This window comes from Dreissena polymorpha, chromosome 1 (genome assembly GCF_020536995.1).
Source record: "Dreissena polymorpha isolate Duluth1 chromosome 1, UMN_Dpol_1.0, whole genome shotgun sequence".
Lineage (NCBI taxonomy): Eukaryota > Metazoa > Mollusca > Bivalvia > Myida > Dreissenidae > Dreissena > Dreissena polymorpha.
The window spans coordinates 52,204,063-52,225,780 of record NC_068355.1 but is presented as its reverse complement, the minus strand read 5'-3'; the positions used below and the strand labels follow the sequence as shown (position 1 = coordinate 52,225,780).

At 37.3% G+C, this 21,718-nt stretch overlaps 1 protein-coding gene and 1 long non-coding RNA gene across 3 annotated transcripts in view; both read left to right on the top strand.

Annotated features, from left to right (window-relative positions):
• Nucleotides 1–19,641, top strand: part of LOC127880786 (ubiquitin-like modifier-activating enzyme ATG7) — a 31,880-nt gene extending 12,239 nt beyond the window's left edge. For both annotated transcript variants that reach the window (XM_052428202.1, XM_052428192.1), the window contains exons 7-19: nucleotides 764–907; nucleotides 2,212–2,300; nucleotides 3,091–3,218; nucleotides 5,318–5,408; nucleotides 6,601–6,745; nucleotides 7,066–7,230; nucleotides 8,157–8,208; nucleotides 9,003–9,139; nucleotides 9,435–9,605; nucleotides 13,807–14,001; nucleotides 15,591–15,671; nucleotides 17,187–17,306; nucleotides 19,001–19,641. In XM_052428202.1, coding sequence (XP_052284162.1) covers nucleotides 764–907; nucleotides 2,212–2,300; nucleotides 3,091–3,218; nucleotides 5,318–5,408; nucleotides 6,601–6,745; nucleotides 7,066–7,230; nucleotides 8,157–8,208; nucleotides 9,003–9,139; nucleotides 9,435–9,605; nucleotides 13,807–14,001; nucleotides 15,591–15,671; nucleotides 17,187–17,306; nucleotides 19,001–19,051 — 1,569 coding nt within the window. In that variant the 3' untranslated portion in view covers nucleotides 19,052–19,641. The remainder of the gene's footprint in view (nucleotides 1–763; nucleotides 908–2,211; nucleotides 2,301–3,090; nucleotides 3,219–5,317; nucleotides 5,409–6,600; nucleotides 6,746–7,065; nucleotides 7,231–8,156; nucleotides 8,209–9,002; nucleotides 9,140–9,434; nucleotides 9,606–13,806; nucleotides 14,002–15,590; nucleotides 15,672–17,186; nucleotides 17,307–19,000) is intronic.
• LOC127880793 (uncharacterized) lies at nucleotides 17,846–18,907 on the top strand. The gene is made up of 3 exons (XR_008049743.1): nucleotides 17,846–17,984; nucleotides 18,265–18,344; nucleotides 18,465–18,907. It is a non-coding gene; the product is annotated as an uncharacterized LOC127880793 (long non-coding RNA).
• Nucleotides 19,642–21,718: the final 2,077 nt, after the last annotated feature.

Here is a 21,718-nt window from a genome sequence, read left to right as displayed (position 1 = left end):
CAGTCTCTTGAAGGAAGTCTCTTAAGAAATGTGGGTAAAGTTTTACCCCAGATAAGCCTGTGCAGTCTCTTGAAGGAAGTCTCTTAAGAAATGTGGGTAAAGTTTCACCCCAGATAAGCCTGTGCAGTCTCTTGAAGGAAGTCTCTTAAGAAATGTGGGTAAAGTTTCACCCCAGATAAGCCTGTGCAGTCTCTTGAAGGAAGTCTGTTCGTATTAAAAATCCAGTTAAGGTGAAAAGTGTTGTCCCTGATTAACCTGTGCAGACTGCACAGGCTAACCTTGGACGACTCTTTATGCACATGCATTAAACCCCATTTTCCAAGAGCAAGGCTTAATTGTATTGTCCGTTTCTTAGCATGTTGTTGAGCAGCAGTGATGCAGTATGCCTTTTTGTTTTCTGCTCAGAATCAACACCGGTTTTAGTTGTCAAGAGACCACTGTACATATGTTTTTCTTTGAGTGGAATTGAAATTATTAATAATTGATTTGGGCAGGCTTATATCATAATAAAGAAGTAATTTGCCCTGTAGGAAAACAACCATTCACTCAAGAGAAAGTGCATGTTTTTCATAAATTGTTTCATTATTTGTAAGAACTTTCTAACAAACATCAAATTTTAACATTTAGTGAAACCCATGCACATTATTTCAAATTCATTAAAAAAATACATATCCGGTGTTTTTATGCTAAAATCTTGTATCTGGTGAATATTTAGAAATGAGATACAGCTGCTTTATTTCAAATTTCTCAATACTTTTCCTAGGCTGACCAGATATTGGAGAGATACAGGGAGTTCCAGTCCAGGGGTAAGGAAGGTGTAGCATTCTTCATCATTGTTGAAGAAGCTGATACCCTGTCAGTTGATACACTTGCCTCTACTGAGAGACATATGCAAAAAGGGCACAAGGTTAGACGTCACTTTCAAAATGATAACCCTTTTTTGCTCAGGTACGAATTTTGGCCCATTTGTAATCCCTTAGACAATTACTTTATTTAAAGACCTTTCTTATTAGATTCACGTTTTAAAGCGTTCAATTCCATCCCTAAGATACTAATGAGCAGCAAACAGCATAAACACTGAACAGATTGCCAGTTACTAGCAGACTGTTCTGGTTGTATGCTGGTTGCATACAGCCATTGTCAATTTACTTCTGAGCGTGAAAGGGTTTATGTGCATGTTAGAAATGTCAAATTTGTATTTTACTAATAATACTGATGTTTTATGAAAGAAACATGTAAAGTAGACATGATTGTAAATTAGGCCATGAATAAGATAAACTCAAAAACATACATGCAAAAGCATACAGTGTGAGAACTACATTATTCAACATCTATTTATTATGTATTGCCGCCTATTAAAGGGGGAGCTCTACCACATATTTTCCTCTTCTCGATATCAGAAGCTAAATGGTTCTGAAGAGTTTTCTTACGTTCTTCTTTGTTACCACAAATAAATCTGATTTTTAGCGATATTCTTTAATAATATAAAAGAAAACTTGTAACTTGCATATATTTTGATTAAAAAAGCAAAAAACTTCTTCATTTTAAATTTAAACAGAAAACTTAAGTGCAAATTTATTTTTACTACATGAAGTGCTGACATTTGAGGGTCAATCTTTTTTTTTTTATTTTGTAAATGGTGCCAAGGCCCTTTCCATTGTGAAAATTGCGTGTTTTTTTTACTTAAATTGGTAAAGTAGTGTTGTTGTTTTTTTGCAAGCAAATACTTTAAATTGAGAATTTAAGTGTTTTAAGTATAAAATTTACTAAGGTAAAATTTATAAGCTGGATAGGAAAATGAAAAATAAAATGTTGCAATTAAAAAAAATGTTTTCCTTTCAATGTGGAATTCTAAGCAGTCATTTGGGAAATTTGGGAGTCGCGTTCTGAGAAAAATGGGCATAATGCATGTGGTTAAAATGTAGTCCCAGATTAGCCTGTGCAGTCTGCACAGGCTAATCAGGGATGACACTTTACGCCTTAACTGGATTTTCGTGAAGAAGAGACTTCCTTTAAACGAAAAATACTATAAAAAAGCGTAAAGTGTCGTCCCTGATTAATCTGGGACGACACTTTACGCACAAGCAATATGCCCAGTTTTCTCAGAACGCGACACATATATTCTTATTGAGATTGGGAATAGAGCCACATCCGGCCCCAAATTTGACTGAGAAAAATACTGCTCACTAATGCCTTTGCTTACGTTCTCAGGTGCTGTTTGCCTTTGCTGACCCCTGCACCCTTGAGCAGCACCCTGGCTGGCCCCTCAGGAACTACCTGGCCCTTATTTTACATCACTGGTAGGGGCTAGGGGGTTGATTTGAGACAATGCTATACTCTTAAAACTGACTGGTACAACAGACTTGTGTTTAGTGTGCTTATGCATTTTGCAGAATGTATATTTGTATTGAAGAATGAATGGCTGCAGAGCGACTGGGAGGTCATGGGTTTGATCCCCACTGTGAGAGCATTCTTAAGATCTCCCCCAAAGATAACAAGTACTGGTTCTGCCCAGGAAACGGACTCGAGAGAGTTTCAATAAGCCTTAGGTTTTTGATGCAATAAAGATAAAATAAATAGGTTTAAACTAGAATGTATATCTGTTCAAGAAATTAATAGATGTACGCAGGATAATAACTGCAAAAAAGGATAATTGTAACAAAAGATTAAGTAATTATAAAAAAGTATGAATATTATTATAGCATATTGACATATTTATTTTAAATAATACAGTAGTTTGCACTAGAACCCTTTAAGGGCTAAGTTTGAAACTATTGTTTATTATAAAGAAATATAATCATTTTGCTAGACCAGTGTGTACAATTCCCTTATTTAATCCATGTTCATAGAAAATCATGCTTAATGCAAGTGTGTAAAGTGTCATCCCAAATTAGCCTGTTCAGCCTGCACAGGCTAATCAGGATTGACACTTTTGGCTTTTATGTATTTTTCAAAGACTCTTAACGGAAATCCAGTATAGGCCTAAAGTGTTAGCCTATGTGTACTGCACAGGCTAATCTAGGAGGACATATTACGCCCATGCATTTAGCCCATTTTTTCACAGACCGTTGCTCATTAATTGATTTCCAGGGGCAGTAAGCTCCCATGTGTGGACGTCGTGTGTTTCCGCTATCGTAGCAAGGCAGGCACCCATGATGCCAGTCACAGTCTGGTACTGCAGGTGAACATCAGCCCGATGGAAGACTCAGATACATCTGGTATGGGGACAGAATCTCTTTAACCCTTCCTTACTCAGATACACAATTTTATGTGTTTCTAGTACTTTAGAAAATCTAATTAAGATAAAGACTGTTCTTTACTTGACTTTTTGTCACTTTTGTAGTCACTTAAAAAATAACTTAAAGTAAAGACCTTTCTTTTAAGATTCCAGTTAAAAGGCTTTATTTTCAACCTAAAGATACTGATGAGCAGCGAATAGCGTAAAACCTGAACAGCCTGCAAAAAAATAGGTTTACCTGGTGAAAGTGTGCATTCATCTGACTCATTCAGTAATGGGAAAGAAAGTTATTTCATGAACTAGATACATTCCTTGAATGCTATTGTTTTTTATTATCATTTGTCCATTACTATTAACATGAAATTAAATATTTACAGAAATCATTTCTTATGATTTTTTACACACAAATTAAAAGAAATGCATTTTAAATGGTCAAGTAATGCTTCAGTTACTTTATATTGCATGGCATGTATAATACCTGGCAATGTCTCTGACCTCTGAGTAAATTTACATTCATATGCAGGTCTGTGGGAGAACCAGCTTACCCCTTTACCACTTAGATACATATTTTCACGCATTTGTAGTCCCTTAGAAAGTTACATTTAATTTAAGACCTTTATTACTAGATTCAAGTTGTTAAGGCTTCATCTCCAAACCTTAGATACTGATGAGCAGCAAACAGAATAAAACCTGAACAGACTGCAAGTTACTCGCATACTGTTCTCGTTTTATGCTGTTTGCAAAAGCCTTTTTCTCTTTGCTTCTTATGTGGGACAACCGCCTTATTGCATGTGAATTGTCTGATCTTGAATGACATTTTCTGACTAGATCTTATTTTTGTTAAGATGAGACTTCCTTTAAACAAAATATTCCCTGAAAGCAGAAAGTGTCATCCCTGATTAGCCTGTGCAGATGACAAAAGCTTATGTGGGCCATACTTTACTAAAATGCATATAGCCTGGTTTTCCCAGAGCTGGGCTCAAGTATACAATGTATAACAAAATATACTGTTCGTACCCAGCAAATCTGTTTTTAAATATAATAAATATCATCTATGTTCATTAACAAATGTTTCAATTTGAAGTATATTGAATGAAATTTTTGCTGTAATTTGTTTTAGATTATATATTGTTTTGTATTTTAAATGTTTTGTTCGTAATAATTTTTCTTCCACGCCCAACAGTAATTATTTCAGCAAATATACATTAAGTTAAATTCTTCTGTTTAAAGGGGCCTTTTCACAGATTTGTGCATCTTTTTAAGTTTGTCATTAAATGCTTTATATTGATAAATGTAACCATTGGATATAAAAAGCTCCAGTAAAAAATCAAGAATAAAATTTAGAAAAATTAAAAAAGGTAACCCTCAGCAGGATTTGAACCACTGACCCCTGGAGTCCTGGAGTAAAAATTCTACGCATTAGACCACTAGACCATCCTTCCTTATACAATGATTTATGTATTTTATACGTCATATAAGCGATCCTCGTAGTTTCACAAAATATAACGACAACAACAGAACTCTCCAAATAATTCAATTGTTTCGCGTTGCAACGCTTTATAATTTTCAGGTTTTTAAATCGTCAAAAGATGCATATAAAGGCTATTTTAGAGCATAGTAAATGTATTACGGTTTCCTCACAAATATCATAACTAAAATGAAAATTTGCGAATATGAAACAACTTTTTTCAATTTTGTCAATTTACCAAAACGTGAAAAGGCCCCTTTAAGTGTTCTAAAATTTTAGACCTATATCAGGAAGTTAAATGCAACTTTCATCTTTACTACATATCCTAATAAGTCTTTTTCTGGATAAAATGGACTTTATGTATTGCGCAGAGTGTCATCCGAGATTAGCCTGTGCAGTCTGCACAGGCTAAGCAGGGACGACCCTTTCCGCCTAAATAGTTTTTTTGTCCAGAAGAGACTTCCGATAACAAATTCCCATAAAGTGATGTGTTGTCCCTTATTAATCTATGCATACTGCAGAGGCTAATATGGGGCTACAGCTTACATGCATGCATTATGACCCCTTTTCCCAGAACAAGGCTCTGATCTTAAACATGCTGTTTTTCACAGACCTACCGAAGGTTGTTGGATGGGAAAAGAATGAGAGGGGCAAACTTGGGCCACGCTTTGTCAACCTTATTGATTCCTTGGATCCAACTAGGTAAGAAATTCAGCATTGGTTTAAGCGTTATACATTTAACTGCAAGGGTCAGAGGTTTGAGCCCAGGTTTGAATAACTTTTTTTCTCTCTTTAATTTTATTCTTGTTTTATACTGGGGCTTTTTAATTCCAATATTTATATTTATCAATTTAAAGCTTCTAATGACAAATTTAAAAACATGCCAAAATTTGTGAACATGTCCCTTTAAGGTTTGCGTGCATGTTGAATTTCCGGTTAATGTTTGCATGCAACATGTACATACCTATGTTACTACTACAGATATTCAATTTAAGCTGAACATATGACAGTCCTAAGGGATCATCATTCAAGGTCACTGATCAAGGCCAATAGTTCAGACTTGCAATTTCACACTATATAATAATGCCCTTATTTTACTGTTTGTATGATATAATGAAATAAGGGTAAAGGTTTACTTACAACAACTCCTATCTTTAGGTTACATGCAACCTAGCATGGGATTGCATTTTTGGCCAAGGGTAAGGTCTCTATGCTAAAAAATGGAAAAAAGTGTGCGGTCAGTAACTCCAGTTCGAATGAAGATACTGTAATGAAATATTGTGTGTATGTAGATATAGTCTGATCTAGAAACGGATTGAGTGTGGTTGACATGTTTTATATTGAACCTTGTAGCTTAATAACGTAAACAAATTTTATTGGAAACCACAAAGAAACCACAAAGCACTTAGCTGTTCAAATCATGCCCAAGGGTTTGTCTGTTTCAATGGAAGAACCAGTACTTATTGCCTTTTGGGTAAAATCTAAAGAATGCTCCCATAGAGTAGAACCCATGACCTACCGGTCTCAAGGCCAACACTATATTTACTATGCTACATCAACTATTAAATAAATATGTCATATAAATATATAAGTTATATAAATATTTATATTACATACCTTGAAGCCTTGAGTCAAAATGTTATTACAATTTTAAACTGTTTGACTGCTTAAAGTTCAAATATATTAATTTATCCTTAACTGAAATTAGATGGGACCAGTGACCCTATCTTGGTTGATAGTAACATTATTTTTGGAATTCGGGAAGAAATGTTCATTCAGTGGCAAAACTTGAATGAATTGAAATAATTTATGCGAGGGCATTATACCTTATTACAGACCATCTAACTGAAGAAGGAAAATAAAGCTTGGACTAAGTTGATAATTGTCATTTCAGATTGGCTGAGTCAGCTGTGGACTTGAACTTGAAGCTGATGCGCTGGCGACTGCTGCCAAACCTTGACCTTGAAACCGTATCCAGGGCCAGGTGTCTGTTGCTAGGCGCGGGAACTCTGGGCTGTAATGTTGCCAGGTGTCTGCTGGTAATATGCCTTCAGTGATGTCAGCTGTAAAAATATTAAGTGACAGACTGTATCAATATACTGATATAGTGGTATTGATTTATATGTTGTGTTTATCTACCTATAAGCATGTTATATCATTATAATAATATAATAATGATATGAAAAATCTTAATTCATATTTTTTTGTTTATACATATTTTAACAGTTGGTTTGGAGATTCCATGATTTGGATCAAATACAACAAAACATTCTTGTAAAATTATTCTTATTTTATAACTGTTAGATTTTTAGTACCAGCTGTCCAAAAAGCAGCATTTTTTTTGTAAATTTAAAAAAAGGGCTGGGGCGTGCGCACAATCACACTGGTGGACAGCGGTAGAGTGTCATACAGCAATCCAGTGCGTCAGACGCTGTTTGTGTTTGATGACTGCAGGAGTGAGCCCGGTGGACGCCCTAAGGCGGAGGCCGCAGCCGAGGCCCTGAGGAGGATCTTCCCGGGCGTGGTATGCACATCATCATACTTTTCTATGTATAATGCGGAGTATTAAACCCCAGAATTTCAATTAATCAAATTAGACATTAATACAATCCTTTCGTTCCTTTGGGTCTCAGTTTAGCACTATAGGATTTTTTGCCATCCTGTTTTAGCTTATAATAAGCAGATCCTCTTTTATTGATTATGAAATTTGACTTAGAAGTAATTGTTTTAGTTATGTGATGAAATGAATGAAAGTGTTATCAAATTATAGGTACATGTATTCGTCTAAACATAAGCTACTGTGTATAAAAAGAAGCTCTTATCTGTTGCATGGTGTGTTTATGCCCCCTTTCGAAGAAAAGGCGGTATATAGTTTTCGCACTGTCTGTCAGTCTGTCTGTCAGTCTGTCACACTTTTCGTGTCCGCTCTCTAATTCGAATAGTTTTCATCCGATCTTTACCAAACTTGGTCAGAAGTTGTATCTAGACAATATCTAGGTCAAGTTTGAATATGGGTCATGCCGGGTCAAAAACTAGGTCACGGGGTCACTTAGTGCATTTCAATAACTTCTTTCAAAGCGTTGATTGGGGGCATATGTCATCCTATGGAGACAGCTCTTGTTTCTCCTTCTATATGTATTGATCACTGTGTAAGTCAACTGTACAATAGCAAATTGTCAATATGTAATTCAGTTGACAAATAATGGGGGTTTATGTCAATTGTAAATATCAATTAACTGTTTTATTTGAAATCCTTAGGCATACAATCTAAGAAAAACAGAGAGATGGCTCTCATCAATGTTTTTGCTACTTGTCAATTATCAGATCTCCGTTATTTCAGAAAGCTAAAGAGGTCAGCTTATCCATTCCCATATCAGATCCTCCTTATTTCAGAAAGCTGAAGGGGTCAGTTTGTCCATTCCCACAATTATCAGATATCCCTTATTTCAGAAAGCTGAAGGGGTCAGTTTGACCATTCCCATGCCAGGCCATGCAGTACCAGGTCTGTAAACATACATGTACTTATCTCTGTCCTGAAAATAAACAATTCAAAGCAGGATAACAACATAGAAAGGTTGATCTAGTGGAATTTGTGTTTATTCATAAACTACGCGTATCGAACATAATGAATAGTTCACATAAGGGACAAGAGTTGACCAAAAGTTTACGATTTGACCACGGTAAGAGTTTGCTAAGGTATAAGTTGACTGTAAACCCGAATATTTAAAATTGTTAGTAGTCTAGTTTCTATATAAGTGATGGCGTATGATGCTTTTAAAGTGAATGTACAAAGCGTACAATTGCGTTTGCACAAAGGGCTTTCAATTATAAAATAAGTTAACTTTCCAATATACAAAATAAATTGTTTTTCAGTAAAATTCTTAATTTTCTGTAATTAGAAAGAATGCCAATTTAGGATACATTGAATGATTTTAGATGAAAAGAGGCTTTAAAATAAAGAATTTATTGACCATATTGAATACTTAAGTAGTTATTTCTACAATATATATGAGTTGCGCTCTGTAAAAAAATGGGCTTAATGTATGTGCATAAAGTGTGTTCCCAAATTAGCCTGTGCTAATTAACACAGGTTTATCAGAGGCAACACTTTCCGCTTTGATGGAATTTTTTCCTTTAAAGAAAGTCTCTTCTTAGGGAAAAGCCAGTTTAGGAAAGTGGGAAGTGTGCTCCCATACTGCACAGGCTTATCTGGGAAGACACTAGTCACATGCATTAAGACCTGTTTTCCCAGAGCAAGGCTGGTATCAAGCGCTTACAAACGGCTGTACTTTCCAGAAAGTGCTCAACAACAGACAAGGCAGGATGTAGAGAAGCTGGCTAGTCTTGTATCTGCCCATGATGTTGTATTTTTGCTCCTTGACACTCGGGAAAGCAGATGGCTCCCCACTGTAATGGCTGCCGCTAATAACAAGGCTAGTAAAGCTTGAATAAGATTGTTAAAAGACATTGAGAATCGAATATTAGTTGAATGTTTATTTTTTAGCCCAAGTATAATTGGAAAATAAAATATACAAAATGCAAATGTATTTAATGTATATAATATGTATAATAAATTATTCTAATAACATATTTTTACAAATTGAATGAAAAGCAGTCAAATTCAAAATACCGTTACCAACTTTATTATGGACCTTATTGAAAATATGTTGGTGCAGTATATTTTATGCGTTACTTCCTATTAATTCCACATAATTTTCTCACATCTAGACTGTGATATGTGCAGCTCTGGGATTTGATACATTCCTAGTGATGAGACATGGGAACCAGTCATACTCAGCACCGAGTCCCAGCTCACAGCATAACGTGCCATTGAATAAAGTGATAGCAGGGGACCAGCTAGGCTGCTATTTCTGCAATGATGTTGTAGCCCCAGGAGATGTAAGCACGAATGTCTTTCAAATGAGCCTCGCTCTACAAAAACAGGGCTAAATGCATCTATGTAGAGTATTGTGTCTGGCGCAGGCTTATCAGGGAAGACACTTTCTGCTTGAATGTTTTTTTTTAGCTCACCTGATTGCTCAAGTGAGCTTGTGACCGGTCTTTGTCTGTCGTCCATCCGTCCACATTTGTTCGTAAACACTCTAGAAGCCACATTTATTGTCCGATCTTTATGAAACTTGGTCAGAAGATTTGTCCCAATGATATCTTGATTGAGTTCGAGACTGGGTCATGCTGTGTCAAAAACTAACTAGGTCACAAGGTAAAAAAAAAACAAAAAAGCTTGTAAACACTTTAGAAGTCACATTTCATGGCCAATGTTCATGTAACTTTGTCAAAATGTTTGCCTTAATGATATGTTGGTTGAGTTCAAAAGTAGTTCCGGTCCGTTGAAAAACATGGCCGCCAGTGGGCGGGGCAGTTTTCTTTATTTGGCTTTAGAGAAACCTTGTAAACACTCTAGAAGTCACAATTTTTGGCCAATTGTCATGAAAATTGGTTAAAACATTGGTTTTATTGATATCTCGGATGAGTTCGAAAATGGTCCAGGTCGGTGATAAACATGGCCGCCAGTGGGCGGGGCATTTTTCTCTATATGTATATAGTTAAAACATGTGAACACTCTAGAAGTCACATTTTTGGCTAAATTTTCATGAAATTTGGTCAAAATGTTAGCCTTAATGATATGTTGGTTGAGTTCAAAAGTGGTTCCGGTCCGTTGAATAACATGGCCGCCAGTGGGCGGGGCAGTTTTCCTTATTTGGCTATAGAGAAACCTTGTAAACACTCTTTAAGTCACAATTTTTGCCCAATCATCATGAAAGTTGGTCAAAACATTGGTTTTATTAGCTCTATTTGCCGAAGGCCTGAAGAGCTTATGTCATGACGTGGTTTCTGTTGTCCGTCTGTGCGCGCGTTAGACTTTTTTTTGTTTACGCGATAAAAACCACAGTTTTCATCCGATTCTTTATAAACTTGTTCAGTGTCTTTATATTAATGAGGACTTGAACCCTATTAAAAATGGGTTACATCAGAGTAAAAAGTCCAGAATTATCTCCCCTTGAATTTGAGAAAATTGTGAAATAAGGCTTGTTTACACAATAAAGTCCACAGTTGTCCAATTATTTCCCAACTTGCACAGTGTCTTTATCTGAATGATGAGTCAAACCCTATTGAAAATGAGCAATATCGGAGTTATAAGTCCAGAATTATCTCCCCTTGAATATTAGAAAAAAATGAAAATTCAGTTTTAGGATGTGATAAAGTCCAAATTTTCATCCAATTCTTGGCAAACTTGCACAGTGTTTTTTGTATCAATGAGGACTCAAACCCTTTTTATGCCCCCCTTCGAATAAGAGGGGGTATATTGTTTTGCACAAGGCCTAGGATCATGAAACTTCATAGGTACATTGATCCTGACTGGCAGATGAGCCCTATTGATTTTCAGGTCACTCAAGGTCACAGTGACTCGAAATAGTAAAATGGTTTCCGGATGATAACTCAAGAATGCTTACGCCTAGGATCATGAAACTTCATAGGTACATTGATCATGACTGGCAAATGACCCCTTATGATTTTCAGGTCACTAGGTCAAAGGTCAAGGTAACAGTGACTTGGAAACAGTAAAATGGTTTCCTGATGATAACTCAAGAATAATAAGGCCTAGGATCATGAAACTTCATAGGTACATTGATCATGACTGGCAGATGACCCCTGTTGATTTTCAGGTCACTAGGTCAAAAGTTAAGGTCACAGTGACAAAAAACGTATTCACACAATGGCTGCCACTACAACTGACAGCCCATATGGGGGGCATGTGTGTTTTACAAACAGCCCTTGTTTAAAAAGAGCAATATCGAAGCAATAAGTCCAGAATGACTTCCCCTTGAATATGAGAAAATTTTGAAATCCCCCTTGTTTATGGAATTAATTCCACAGTTTTCATCCAATAATTTCCAAATTTGCACAGTATCTTTATATTAATGAGGACTTGAACCCTATTGCATATGAGCAGTATCGGAGAAATAAGTACACAATAATCTCCCCTTGAATTTGAGAAAATTCTCCTTGTTCGCGCAATTAAGTACACAGTTTCTATCTTATTCTTTCCAAACTTGCACAGTGCTTAAAGCAGTAGAGCGATTCAGGCCCTCATGGGCCTCTTTTGATATCTCGGCAGAGATTGAAAATGGTCCAGATCAGTGAAAAAACATTGCCGCCAGTGGGCGGGTCATTTTTCTCTATATGTATATAGTGAAAACATGTGAACACTCTAGAAGTCACATTTTTGGCCCAATTTTCATAAAATTTGGTCAGAACACTTGTTTCCTTGATACCTTAGTTGAGTTCGAAAATGATTTGGTCAGTTGAATAACATGGCTGCCGGGGGGGGGGGGGGCAGTTTTCTTATATTTATATTGTAAAAAAAGCTTGTTTATACTTTAGAAGTTACATTATTTGCCCAATCATCATGAAACTTGGTGAAAAGATTGGTTTTATATATATCTCAGATGAGTTCGCAAATTGTCCCGATCGGTAAAAAACATGGCCGCAAGGGGGGTGGGGCAGTTTTCCTGATGTGACAAGAGAGAAACCTTGTGATGGAACACTATAGAAGTCACATTTTTTGTCTAATCATCATGAAACTTAGTCAATACATTGGTTTTATTGATTTCTCGGACAAGTTGGAAAATGCCTCAGATCAGTGAAACATACTTTTTAGCTCACCTGATTGCTCAGGTGAGGTTTTAGGATTGGTCTTTGTCTGCCGTCCGTCCGTATACATTTGGTTTGTAAACACTCTAGCATTCACATTTCTCAAGCAATCTTTATCAAAGTTGCTGAAAGATCTCAGTCAATTTTGATAATGAACAAAATCACATAATTAATGCCATAATAATTGCCCTTAGATTGTCCAAATTTTCATTGTATACAAAATCCTTGTAAACACTCTAGAGGTCACAATTTTGTTTCAGAATTTATGAATCTTGGTCATAATATTTTTTTTGGTAAGCAAAGTTTTATGTTTAGTTTGGGGGGGGGGGGGGCAACTCAAAATAAAGGTAACCAGGTCAAATCTTACAAAAACAAAAACACTCCATGCGCCAGAGTTTTGGTTTTATAATGTCGAAACTTGACCCAGATGTTTGTCTGGGCAATATCTAGGTAAAGTTTGACATTTGGTAAAGATTGAATGAACCGACTCTGCTTAGGTGAGCGAACTAGGGCTATCTTGTTTAATGAAGTCTTTTCAATACAAGATCCAGTTGAGGCAGAAGGTGTCATCCCTTTATACCTTAACTGGCTGTTCGCTAGTTTTCCACTTCATTTAAATAAAAAATTCCTCAAATGGACAAAGATACGTCCCTGTTTAGCCTGTGCAGACTGCACATGCTCTGGGACAACACTTAGCGCACATTAAAAATTATTACTAATTATGATATATTGTGTTTTAAGGTGTGAATAAAAGCTTAAAGCATTTTTACAGGGAATCTCATTCCGTATCTTTCCAGAATAAATTTCCAAATAATTTTTATAAATTCACTGATTGTGCATAAAATACAACTGAGTTATAATCTGAAAGACCTGTAAGAGTTTGTTTTTGACAATAAGAATTGATAAATTTGATTTAATATCAAAACTGAGTACCTAAATTGTATGGGTGTTCCTGAATTATTAATATACCATTAAATTCTAAAATATATACCATATTCATAAAAAACTGACAATCATACTAAACCCACATTTTTTAAAAGGCTACAAAGGACCAAACATTCAGTCCAGCAGTGCTCAGTTTTTCACCCAGTCATGTCTTGAGCTAGGGTTGTTATATTAGGTTACTATCCAATTCTCTTAACCGTGGGGTCATTATGTAAGGTCACTGACAGAAAATCTATTATTAAAGCAAAATGAATAGTCTTAACATGCTTCCTTAAGGCATCAAGATGAAGTTCTGTTAGTGTATTGAGAATATAATATATTTATAGCAAAATGAAGATTCTACTAAAATCCTCTTACTGTAATTACTTAAGTTTTCGTACCCTTAATTTTTTTGGACATCCTATTTTTAAGGCAAAAATAAATAAAAATGTGTCCCAATTTTTTAGACACCCATATTTCGCTGTTACATTATTCACTTTAGTCTACAAGGGACCGAACTCTGGACCAGCAGTGCACAGTGTCACGGCCTGGCATGTCATTCATTGCAAGCGCGCTTGCGGTAGAGCTTCTAGTCTCCGTGCTTCAACACCCGGAAAGGGGCTGTGCCCCTGCTGACACTGGGGACACTGATACAGGGTCAGACACTGACTGCCCCTTGGGGCTGGTACCTCACCAAGTAAGGGACTTTTTTTCTTCTTTTTTTTCATTCAAAATATTGTATTTTCCTTGTCAATATGTTATATTGGTTGAGGGCATCTGACTCCACATTGTCCAGAGTTTACAAGTTACATGCAAATTTTATCACAGTTTATATGCTTTACAATCAAAAGCTTTTACATGACAATATAAGAAATTATTATTTTTTGTTTAATATTATTTAAGCTTTGAAAAGGTTAATTTTTTGTTTTTTTAGTAATGGTCCTCTTTGAAGAAGGAGGGGTATATTACTTTACATGCGCAAGTCCATCAATAGGTCTGTAGGTCCGTCGACCATTCGTTTTTGGGCAATCTCTAGAGAAAGCTTTGTTCTGTAAGCTTGCACATAGATATGATGGTTATTTGGGGGGAACGAAGATGTCTATTTATTTCAAGGTCAAAGGTCAAGGTCATAGGGGCTTGTCACTGTACATTTGTTATTGCAATATGTATTTATAATACTTTGACCTAAGATCATTTATTACTTTTGAAAAAGGGAAGATTTCTATTGATTTTTAGAAAACCAGCTCAAAGGTCAAGGTTACAGGGTCTTGTAACAGGAAATTACCTCTATTTTTGAGAAAGCTTTGACCTTCAAGTATGCAAATTGGTATAGTGGTAATATGAGAGGAAAAGAAGACACATTCTATATTTTTTAAGTCACCAGGTCAAAAATGACCTATGTGCCAGTGAGCTTGGTGCTGTTACGTTAACGCCAATATTCGAATTGCTGATTAAAATAACCTTCACTTATTTCAGCACTTAGTACCACAAGTCAAACACTTTAAAATGTGACCAACTCCTTCGACTTTATTCTATCATATAAATGCCTAAGGGCCACTGATGGGCCAGGTAGTCTTTCAGCTCTTTGGTAGACGATTCATCATCTAGAATTCCTGTAGCATATATTCAATTACAAATATGAATGTCATACTTCTTTAAGCTATAACACAATTAGGGCCGCATTATGGGAACATTTCTCTTAATGCATGTGCATACAGTGTCATTGCAGATTAGCCTATGCAGTTTACACAGGCTAATCAGGGACAACAGTTTCCACTTTAATAGAATTTTTCAGTGAAAGAAAGTCTCTTTTAAACCAAAATCTATTCTGGGCCGAAAGTGTTGTCCCTGATTAGCCTGTGTGGACTTCACAGGCTAATATGTAACGACATTGTACGGACATGCATTCAGCCCAGTTTTTAGCTCGGCTGTTTTCGGAGAAAATCCGAGGTATTGTCATAGCCAGCTCTTCGTGTCGTGTCCGTCGTCTGCGTCGTGCTAAAACCTTAACATTTTGTCAAGGTTTTTAACATTGGCTCTACAATCAAAAAGCTTCCAGCTACAACTTTGAAACTTCATATGTAGCTGCACCTTGATGAGTTCTATACGCCACACCCATATTTAGGTCACTCTTGTTCAAAGGTCAAGGTCACTGTGACCTTTTAAAAAAAAAAATCTGACAAGCTTTCAAGTCTTCAAAAATGCATCCACAGCCAAGCGTGGCACCTGTTATGCGGTGCTCTTGTTAAAGAATGCGGCTCATTAGATCTTGTTTGTATTTACAAGATACGAGGTTTCCTGTCCAGGTTCCAGCAGATACTTCCAGCCAGTCGAGCCTTCGACAAATGTACAGCCTGTTCACATAAGGTAAGGGTTCTAGGATTGTAATGTGCTAGTTGTTGGCTTATTTCATGTCCATAAAGTGTTATCCCAGATTAGCCTGGGCAGTCCCCGCAGGCTAATCAGGGAAGATACTAGGATGTTTGAATCTAATAAGTCTGAGAACGCTTTTAACCCTTTCCCACTCAAATACGTATTTTGGCACATTTACGGTCGCTTAGAGAGTTAAATTTAATTAAAGATCTACCTTACTATATTCAAGTTTTAAAGGCTTCATTGCCAACCCTTAGATAATGATGAGCAGCAAACAGCATAAAACCTGAACAGACTGCGAGTTACTCGCAGGCTGTTCTGGTTTTATTCTAGTTGCAAAAGCAATTTTCACTTTGCTTCTTATGGGGAAAAGGGTTTAAATACTCTCTAAAAGTTATTACACACACAAGTTGTATAAAATAAAACTTTAATCTTGAAATGTCAGCTTTTATTGTTTGGGTTATAAATGCATGTTTAAGAAACCAAAATATGTAAAAAATACTGATGACATTTTGTGTGTTTTTCTATGGCACAACCAAAAATAGTAATAAACATTGGACAATTTTGTATCAGCTTTTTAAAAGTATTGTTTGATCATGATCAATGTGATTTGACCTGAACATACTTGTCAGTAATGGACTGAGTTGACTAATTATGGGTTTACATGTGAGTGGTAAATAATGATACATGGTCGCATAATGTAATAGATTTCAATCCATCTGTGGAGTGACCTGTGTTTGGTAATTGCTTCCTTTATTGCCGTATCATGGTACACTTCGTTGCATTCTATAAGCAATTTATTAAATACTTTCCCGTGGTTCATAGGAAATTATAAATGATACTTCACTGTATGGTTAAAAAGGTCAATGAAAGTATCGATAATTTCAATGTTTTACTGTGATATAATGTAGTTTTTTCATCATTTGTTAGTTAAATTTCCCTGTTTAACTCTTCTTATATGTATATAAACGGTAAAACAAGAGGAAAAAACATTGATAAGAAAGAAAATTGTGTTGGTTTTGGGTAGATAATCGATTTTTATTCACTCATGATTGCTATAAATAAATATCCTGACTAATATAAAATATTACTTTCTCTCATCACCAGTGAATTGAAATGGTTAATCTACCGAATTAAACAAATATGCTCCATTTATTTTAAATCCTTGGACACTAAAAATGCAAGGTGATCAAAGTTCCTCTGCAGATAAAGTGAGCGTCATCCTGGGGAATCTTGACGTAATGCATGTGTGTTAAGTGTCGTCCCTGTGCATTCCGCACAGGCTAATAAGGGACGACACTTTCCGCCTAAACATAATTTTTGCTAAAAAGAGACTTCTTTAAACAAAAAAAAATCCTTAAAATCTGAAAGTGTTTTCCCTGATTAGTCTGTGCTGACTGAAGGCAGAGGCTACTCTGGGAGAACACTTTATGCACCTTAATTAAGCCCAGTTTTCCCAGAACGAGGCTCCGCCACTGATAAATTGCTGTTCTGTCTGTGTGGTGTCAGGTAATAGAGGTGTTCCGCAGTGAAGGGTTTGAGTTCCTGCTCAAGGCGTTCAATGAGCCCCACTACCTGGAGGACCTGACTGGGCTCACTGCCATGCACCAGGAGACTGCGCAGGCTGAGGTAAGTAATTGTCATGCACCAGGAGACTGGCAGGCTAAGGTATGTAACTGCCATGCACTAGGAGACTGCACAGGCTGAGGTATGTAACTGCCATGCACAAGGAGACTGCGCAGGCTGAGGTATATTACTGCCATGCACAAGGAGACTGCGCAGGCTGAGGTATGTAACTGCCATGCACAAGGAGACTGCGCAGGCTGAGGTATGTAACTGCCATGCACAAGGAGACTGCGCAGGCTGAGGTATGTAATGTCCATCACCAGGAGACTGCGCAGGCTGAGGTAAGTAACTGTCATGCACCAGGAGACTGCGCAGGCTAAGGTATGTAACTGCCATACACTAGGAGACTGCGCAGGCTGAGGTGTGTAACTGTCATGCACCAGGAGACTGCGCAGGCTGAGGTATGTTACTGCCATGCACCAGGAGACTGCGCAGGCTGAGGTATGTTACTGCCATGCACCAGGAGACTGCGCAGGCTAAGGTATGATACTGCCATGCACAAGAAGACTGCGCAGGCTGAGGTATGTAACTGCCATGCACCAGGAGACTGTGCAGGCTGAGGTATGTAACTGCCATGCACAAGGAGACTGCGCAGGCTTAGGTATGTAACTGCCATGCACCAGGAGACTGTGCAGGCTGAGGTATGTAACTGCCATGCACAAGGAGACTGTGCAGACTGAGGTATGTAACTGCCATGCACAAGGAGACTGCGCAGGCTAAGGTAATTAATGTCCATGCACCAGGAGACTGCGCAGGCTGAGGTAGGTAACTGCCATTCACCAGGAGACTGCCCAGGCTGAGGTATGTTACTGTCATGCACCAGGAGACTGCGCAGGCTAAGGTATGTGACTGCCATGCACCAGGAGACTGCACAGGCTGAGGTATGTAACTGCCATGCACCAGGAAACTGCGAAGGCTGAGGTATGTAACTGCCATGCATCAGGAGACTGCGCAGGCTGAGGTATGTAACTGCCATGCACCAGGAGACTGTGCAGGCTGAGGTATGTAACTGCCATGCACCAGGAGACTGTGCAGGCTGAGGTATGTAACTGCCATGCACAAGGAGACTGCGCAGGCTGAGGTATGTAACTGCCATGCACCAGGAGACTGCGCAGGCTGAGGTATGTAACTGCCATGCACCAGGAGACTTTGCAGGCTGAGGTATGTAACTGCCATGCACAAGGAGACTGTGCAGGCTGAGTTACATAACCGTAATGCACCAGGAGACTGCGCAAGCTGAGCTATGTAACTGCCATGCACCAGGAGACTGCATGGACGGTACAGGCTGAGTTACATTACAGTAATGCACCAGGAGACTGTGCAGTCTGAGGTATGGGGGCCAGTAGGCACTTACATCCTTGGGCAAATGGCAACTTATTACTAGAGGAAACGATTCATGTACAATATTCCTTGTGGAAACGAATGTTTCATATCTAACTTATTCAAAATGTGGTGAATAAGCAGCATAGAATAAGAAATTGTTCACAAAAATACTAATACCCAGTTGGCACAAAGATCCAAAGGAAAAAAATCACATATTACTGAAGAGAAAAATTTAAAGACAATACAGTATTCCTTGTAAAAACCACTGTTTCATGTTTTAAATGTGGCAAATAAGAAGCGCTTTTATTTTTTACAAAATGTACTGCATTTTGTGACTGTTTTCATTATGTAAATTCCCCCTATTTGTGTTTTAGGTGTGGGACTTTGATGATGAGGACTCGTTTTCCAGCATGGAGGCCACCTGATGTCTTGAACCTCACAACAGACATACAAGAGCCGCGCTACGTGAAAATATGGCTTAATGCATGTGTGCTAAGTGTCATCCTTGTTAAGCCTGTGCGGACTTTTAATTCCGCTTTCATGGAATTCTTTTGTTTAAAGGAAGTCTTTTCTAAACGAAAATCTGGTCTAGGTGGAAAGGGTCCTCACTATTTTGCCTGTGCAGACTGTACAGGCTAATCTGGGGCAAAATTGTACTCTTATGCATTAAGCCCCGTTTTCCCAGAGCAAAGCTTTCTTTGTTTATTGGGAATGGACTTTCATCAGGAAATACTGTCATTATGTTTTGTGATTTAAATTTTTAAAGTCTATAATTTGTTTGCATTACAAAACATCATTTTGAAATATTTTAATATCAATGAAAATAATATATGTGCCATGTTATAATTTAGACTGAAAGCAAATCATATTTAAATACATGTATATGTTTACGTAAATCATTAAAACCACGTTGCCCCAATAATAATAATAATTACTGCTATCAAAATAAGTTACCCCACTGCTGCATTTATGACAACTGGCGTTTTTTACATGTATCATAAATTGTTATATGTGTTGTTCTGTTAGTAAGATGTTCAATTTATAGAGAGACCAAAGTCGTCACCTTAAAATGCGCACATAGCATTCACCTTCCAGATGTTTGGCAGACATCAATCTGTATGTCCCTAGTTTATGAGGGGAGGAGGGAATAGATTTGCCCTTGTTCTATCCAGCTTTCCGTCCTTCCCATTTTTTTGTGGCACGCAAATCAGTAAGAATTTGATGCTAGAGTGAATTGCAAAACATAAAGTATCATCCTTTAAGAGGTTGCACTGGTGTAGTGGATAGGGTTCCCGCCTAGCAATCTGGAGGTCACTGGTTTGATCCCCACTGTGGGAGCATTCTTTATACTTCCACATTCACACCAAGTACTGGTTCTACTCCCTAAAAACGGACTTGAGAGCATTTCAAATAAAGCTAAGGCTTTCTATGCTATCAAGCTTAAATAAATAGGTTTTAAACTAACTCGCGCTTGGTTTGGATATTTTCTACATAATTGGGGTTACTGCCTCTTTTTAAGCAAATATTACGTTACATTTTTGAAACTTTTGAAACTGTGTTGCTTGTTACTCAAAAGTATTGCTGCTACTTTACAAACAGGGCTGAAACTTGACGAACATATTAACCAGCATGTGAACCAGCGCACCTCTATATTTTAGGTTTAGCAGATATTCAACACAACTAGAGTTTTGGCCCCTTTTTATATGAAAAAAATATAATTTTCACTTCTGTTGGTTATAACTAAAAAATTATTGCTGCTTGGGGGCTTAAACATAATGATCAGCATGTTAACTAAAGTTCCACCATATTTTGCCCTGATATTTTTGACACAACCAGATTTGCAGCCCCTTTTCATAGAAAAAAATAACTACATTTTTAGCTCACCTGAGCACAACGTGCTCATGGTGAGCTTTTGTGATTGCTTTTTGTCTGTCATCTGTCGTCAACATTTTGCCTTGTGAACACTCTAGAGGCCACATTTATTGTCTAATCTTCATGAAAGTTGGTCAGAACATTTGTCCTATTGATACATCGACAGAGTTCGAAACTAAGTCATGCTGGGTAAAAAACTAGGTCAAACAAGAGGGCCTGAAAAGCCCAAAGTCGCTCACCTGAGATAACAAGATATTATTGGGACAAATCTTCTGACCAAGTTTCGCGAAGATCGGAAAATAAATGTGGCCTCTAGAGTGTTAACAAGGTTTTACTATAGCCATATAAGGAAAAATGCCCCGTCCCCTGGCAGCCATGGTTTTTAACCAACCGGCATCATTTTTTAACTCTTCCAAGATATTATGGGGATGAATCTTCTGACCAAGTTTCATGAAGATTGGACAGTAAATGTGGCCTCTAGAGTGTTAACAAGATTTTTCTATAGCCATATAAGGAAAAATGCCCCTCCCTTTGGAAGCCATTTTTTTCAAGCAAACATAATTATTTTCGAACTCATTCAAGATATCATTGAGACCAATCTTCTGAACAAATGTCATGAAGATTGGACAATAAATGTGGCCTCTAGAGTGTTAACAAGGTTTTTACTATAGCCATAAATAGCCATGTGAGGAAAAATGCCCCGCCCCTTGTGGCAATGTTTTTAAAGCAACCAAAACCATTTTCGAACTCATCCAAGTTATCATTGGGACAAATCTTCTGACCAAGTTTCATGATGATCGGAAAATAAATGTGACCTCTAGAGTGTTAACAAGGTTTAAGTAAAGCCATATAAGGAAAATAGCCCCGTCCCCGTGGTGGCCATGTTTTTCAACCAACCGGCATCATTTTTGAACTCGTCCAAGATATTACTGGGATGAATCTTCTGACCGAGTTTCATGAAGATCGGACTAAAAATGTGGCCTCAAGAGTGTTAACAAGATTTTACTATAGCCATATATAGCCATGTAAGGAAACATGCCCTGCCCCTTGGCAGCCATGTTTTTCAAGCAAATGTAACCATTTTCAAAATCATCCAAGATATCATTGAAACCAATCTTCTGACCAAATTTCATGAAGATAGAAGCCATAATTTTTGTACGACCATCATGAAACTTTGTCAGAAGATTTGTCCCAATGATATTTTGGACTTATGAATCTTC